This window comes from Orbicella faveolata, unplaced genomic scaffold (assembly GCF_042242905.1).
Source record: "Orbicella faveolata isolate gen_17 unplaced genomic scaffold, um_ofav_v1 contig_25, whole genome shotgun sequence".
NCBI lineage: Eukaryota > Metazoa > Cnidaria > Anthozoa > Scleractinia > Merulinidae > Orbicella > Orbicella faveolata.
This window is the reverse complement of record NW_028301553.1, coordinates 30544749-30549815: the sequence shown is the minus strand read 5'-3', so window position 1 is coordinate 30549815 and position 5067 is coordinate 30544749. Positions and strand designations below refer to the sequence as shown.

Sequence of the window (5067 nt, the reverse complement as noted above, 5' to 3'; positions counted from 1 at the left end):
ACCTTTATTGATGAGCGCACTTGGACGTTGACTTGGCAGAAAAACGAGAGACCTTACGGTAAGAACTCTTCGTAATTGGGTGGATAACATCTACTCAAGCATAAGAAACATTTTATTGCTATCGAGGGCAAGTGTCTGAATGGTAAAAAAAACCTCTTTTGGGGAAGATATGAATGTTAAGGGAACGATACAGGTGGTATGACCATCACATGTCGTCTAAGCAGTCTTAAAAATACCGTATTCTTCGCGGATAGTTGTTTTCCTTTTCTTTTAATCCACCCATACGGTTTACCCAAAGATAGCCCTTCTTGCGACAAGTTTTCTTCCTTTAGTTAGTCACTAGCCAGTTAGAAATCTAGTAGAAAGAAACGTGTTTGTGGCAGCGTTCGCCCAGAGGCAAGGACGTTTCAGCGATCATCCTTATTGGAAACGCAAAAAAATTTGAACGAAACGGTTTTCTTGAAATTTAGTTTCTATCTTGGAATTGCCATTATAGACTGAAATAAATAAGATGTATTTCAATGAAAATAGACGGCTAGCCTGTCACGGGTTTCCATTTTCTAACTCTTCATTATATTAAGTTGAATAAAACGTTTTGTCCTCAAATGCAAACAGAGGCTTCGGTGAGCTGAAACGAGCTGAAACCGTTCCGAGATGGAACTTAATGATAAGTGAACGATTTGTCTTAAAAAGCTGACAGATTAATAAAAAATCGAAAACATTGCGGTCGTGTGATAAAAGCAATTGTTCAGCGGTAAATAATGCTAACCTTCTTGTTATTTATAATCAAAACCAGGATGAAGTAACGGTACCTACTCTACCTACTCCTAATCTGCTCGCAGCAGAACCGAGCTTATCTCTCTTTTGCAAGTCATTGCTCCGGCGGGTGAAGATTTAAATACTGAGAAAAATTTAAATTAGCATATGTCAATTTTCACTCGATTATAATATGTAATTAAGGAAAACCGATAGAAACTCTTAGTGGTTGCCATTTGATATGTTATCGTATCTCTGTCATGACATTAGTTTCCTTCTTTTTTCAGGTGCATAACAACTGTTTACAATGGTCATATTCTTGACGATCTACGTTATCGCACTGTCTTTCTCAGTGATAACAGGAGAAGACCGGTATCATCAGCCTGGTAACATCACAATTGGAGGTCTCTTCCTGTTGCACTACACCACGGAAGATGGTAAATGTGGAGAATTTTTCCCAATAGGCCTTGGGCACGTGGAAGCAATGATATTCGCCATCGAAAAAATAAACAGCGATCCTAATCTACTTCCAAATATTAGTCTGGGATACGACATCCGCGACTACTGCGAAAGCGCTGCAAAGGCGATGGAGCACACGTACGATTTTGTCAGAAGAAATGAGCTGATGGGGGAAGTCCAAAATGCTAGTTGTACGTGTGTGAATGGGAAAGATAGGAAGCAGAATGAGCCAACGCCCATAGCAGCTGTTATTGGCCCAACGGATTCTGGGAGTGCCGTGCTGGTGGCAAGCCTTTTGCAAGTGGCTGGTATTCCGGTCATCAGCCACTCGGCAACAAGCAATGAGTTAAGCTCTCCGCAATACCGCCATTTTTTTCGTACTGCACCTCCAGACGGACAGCAGGCGAGTGCCATGGCAGATATCATACAATATTTTAACTGGAGCTACGTAGCTGCTGTGGCGATGGACGATTCCTACGGTCGTAATGGAGTGTGGGAATTGGAATCCGAAGCTGAAAAGAGGAAAACGTTTTGCCTCTCGTTTGCCGAATATATACCACGACAAGAGTACAATGTGAAGCTGAAAAGAGCTGTTAGCAAGCTCAAGAGCTATCCGACCATTCGCGTCGTGGTTTTGTGGCTTTTCGGTGGATATGGACGTGGGTTCCTCAAAGAGGCAGTCAAACAAAATCTATTTGACCGCACGTGGGTTCTAAGTGATGCTTTGGCGACAGAAGATGATGTATTTGTAGGAATAAAAATTAGCGATCAAAGAATTCTCCATGGATCACTCGGCGTTCAACCTCGATATTTGGACAATCAGGAATTCGAGAATTTCTTGATCAAAGAAAGGTCTATGGTATCTGCAACGAACGTAGCTCCCTGGTGGAAAGAGTTTTGGCAAAGTGAGACTCAGCATAACTGCTCTGCAATAGCGACGAGAAAGGAACGGAATGCTTGTATGGAGAGGGTTTTTCGCATCATTTATGACACCTACATTCCATACGTGTTGGACGCAGTTTCTGCTGTCGCAAACGCCATTCACGACCTAGAAAATTGTTCTTCGCCAGAAAGGAAAAATTCTGCAGATGCGTGCTCAAAATATCATGTTACTATAGACTCAGAAGAACTCGAGACGTCCCTCCGCCGTGTTGACATCAAAGGATTGACTGGACGGATCAGTTTTGATCAATTTGGAGATCCTGTAACGTCTTCCTATGATATCGTACATTTTCAAGACAGCGATGAATCATCAAATCAACGCTATCTTGTTAAACGTGCTATTGGCTCGTGGGAAAAGGATCGAAAGCAAAACCTCCAGTTAAATGATACCATGATCAGGTGGAATGCAAAGTCAGGGCAAACAGTTCCTCCAAGGTCATTCTGCCATGATGACTGTCCTCCTGGCACGTTTTTGTCGCTGACGACCCCGTGTTGCTGGGAATGCATTAAGTGCCCGGCTGGTACCGTAAGTAATCGCGTTAATGACGTGAACTGCACTGAGTGCCCTTTGGGACAGATGCCGGATCAAAGAAGGTCCAAATGCTTGGATCTCCCAGAAGTTGAGTTCTTGTGGTCCAGCATGACCTCCATCCTTGTGATCCTTTTTGCAACTATTGGACTTGTTCTCGTCGGCATTTGTAGCTTCGTCCTCTATAAGCATCGCGAAACACCTTTGGTGAAAGCAGCAAACCGTGAATTGAGTTCGATTCTTATGGTGACAATCGCGCTATCTTTTTCTGTGTCCATTTTATCTCTTGCCAAACCCACAGACATCACGTGTAGTTTGGTTCACTGCTGGCGGTCAACGGTGCTCGTTACATTCATCTCTATCTTGATTCTTAAGACAATGAAAATACTAAGTGCATTCCGAATAAACGTGATCGCAGAAAGATTTAAAAAGTTTATTCTTTCAGCGAAAAATCAAACATTTCTAGTTCTGGTACTTATCTTTATACCGGGTATGTTTCTGTCGTTCTGGATTGCGTTGGATGCTCCACGTCAAGAGCGAATCATACACCAAGTAGAAGGAACCGTTCTATTGTCGTGTTCTCTGCACCAATCATCTATTGGATTGTCATTGCAGATCGCCATTTCGGTATATACATCGTTCCTTGCAGTTGTTTGCACGTTCTATGCCTTCAAAGCAAGAACACTACCCGAGAATTTTAACGAGGCTAGATATATTGGATTCTCTATGTACATTTTGCTACTTTCGTCTGTAGCATACTATCCTCTTGATATCGGCCTCAAGGGCTCCTACGCAATAAACCTGACATGCGCAATGACTCTTCTGAACTCTTACGGGCTGCTGGCCTGCATGTTCGGTCCAAAGATTTACGTCATTATGCGGCAGCCTGAAAAGAATACCCATGAGGCTGTTAGTTCCCAAGTTTCAGATTACTCTTTTAACAGTTCCCCTAAAGGTAAAAACGGCATTTCTCCTGAGAAAGCAAGCAACCAAGAACAAATGCATCAGGAATTTGCTTCTGTCAGCAGTTTAACAAACTAGTTACGGCTTCGTATTTAGGTTTTTAGAGTCGGCAGAGGTCCGTATAGTTCGAGGCATTACTATTGTAATCCGAGTTCACGATGGCGTACAAACAAAAGTTTTGAAATCACTTTTATTCCCATGCTTTCCTCCTGTGTTCCCAACGATTGCGCTTATTGTGCAAGTATAAAGAGTTTTTAGTTTCAGCCTGCGTTTTTTACCCAGGCTGCGGTTTGCATTTTGTACCCAATCTGCAGTATTGTACTGTCTGCATTTTGTACTGACCGGATGAAAGGTCACGTAGAATGATTTGAATGAAAAAGAATGGTTTCCTTTGCATTTGAATTTTGAATTTAGTGAATTTAGCTGGAAATACGGTCCAATACGACTCCTGCTCATTCGTCCGACTGTTTCATGCATGCACTGATTTTAAAACTGTCTAGTGAAATGGACGATTGAGTTTTAAGAGTCATTGTCTGAGAAAACCAGGTGGTCAGAGAAGGGGGTCGGCCAAATTATTCCATAATAACATCATAGACAGGTTATGTGGACTAATGGTTAAATACACTGAAGTTTGCTCTTCAAGTGTTTTGGTATAGGAGATTAAGTATCCACTCTCCATCACCCCCGCAAGTCCCAGCTTTTGTGGTAAGTTTGACTCAAATAACCAAGATATAAAGGAACAAGAGGAATATGGCAAGCCGTTGCTGGATTGAATGTAGCAGAGTTTTTCAAACATTTGTTTAGCTATCGAAACCCACGAAAAGTTTATTTTTGTCCGCGGGGATGTTTTGCAACAACTCGAGACATGTTAAAAAAAAGAAGAAGCATCCACTAGATTTTTTATGTCAAGGCCATATCATTATTTGTAGATGATTATCTTAATCCGGGGGAAGGGCATTACTTTGAGAGGCTTTGGACTACGATGCTTTCATTAATCTAAGACACATGTGCATGACTGCAAACGTCAGCAGCAGATCTAGAGACAATGGTTTGCTAACCAGTACTTAATAACAATGGCAATAACAATGGCAATGACGACGACGATGGCCGTAGCGGTGGCGATTGTGATGACGATGATAATGATAACGATTACGATTGCAACGATAAACGAATAAAAATAAAAGTGGCTGAATTTATACTTAAGACGAAGTATCAGACGCCAGACTTATATTAGGAGACGATATATCTATCCATCCGTCCCTAGTATGAATTCTGCCAACGAATAGAATAAGAAAATAGCTTTATTAAACTCTTCTAATGCTCGGTCGTATTTTGAGTATAATTGTTTGCTTTATTAATTTTTGCAAGTGCTTAGTAGGCCACCTTTGCTAACATATGTGTTACTAGACGATGACTGA

The 5067-nt window shown here is 41.6% G+C and overlaps 1 protein-coding gene across 1 annotated transcript; it reads left to right on the top strand.

The window, feature by feature from the left end:
* Positions 1-4051, top strand: LOC110059321 (metabotropic glutamate receptor 3-like). Its single transcript, XM_089294503.1, has 2 exons — positions 1-58; positions 1044-4051. The coding sequence occupies exon 2, from the start codon at positions 1064-1066 to the stop codon at positions 3725-3727; it is 2664 nt and encodes an 887-aa protein (XP_089150629.1). The 5' UTR covers positions 1-58; positions 1044-1063; the 3' UTR covers positions 3728-4051.
* The last annotated feature ends 1016 nt before the right edge of the window (positions 4052-5067 follow it).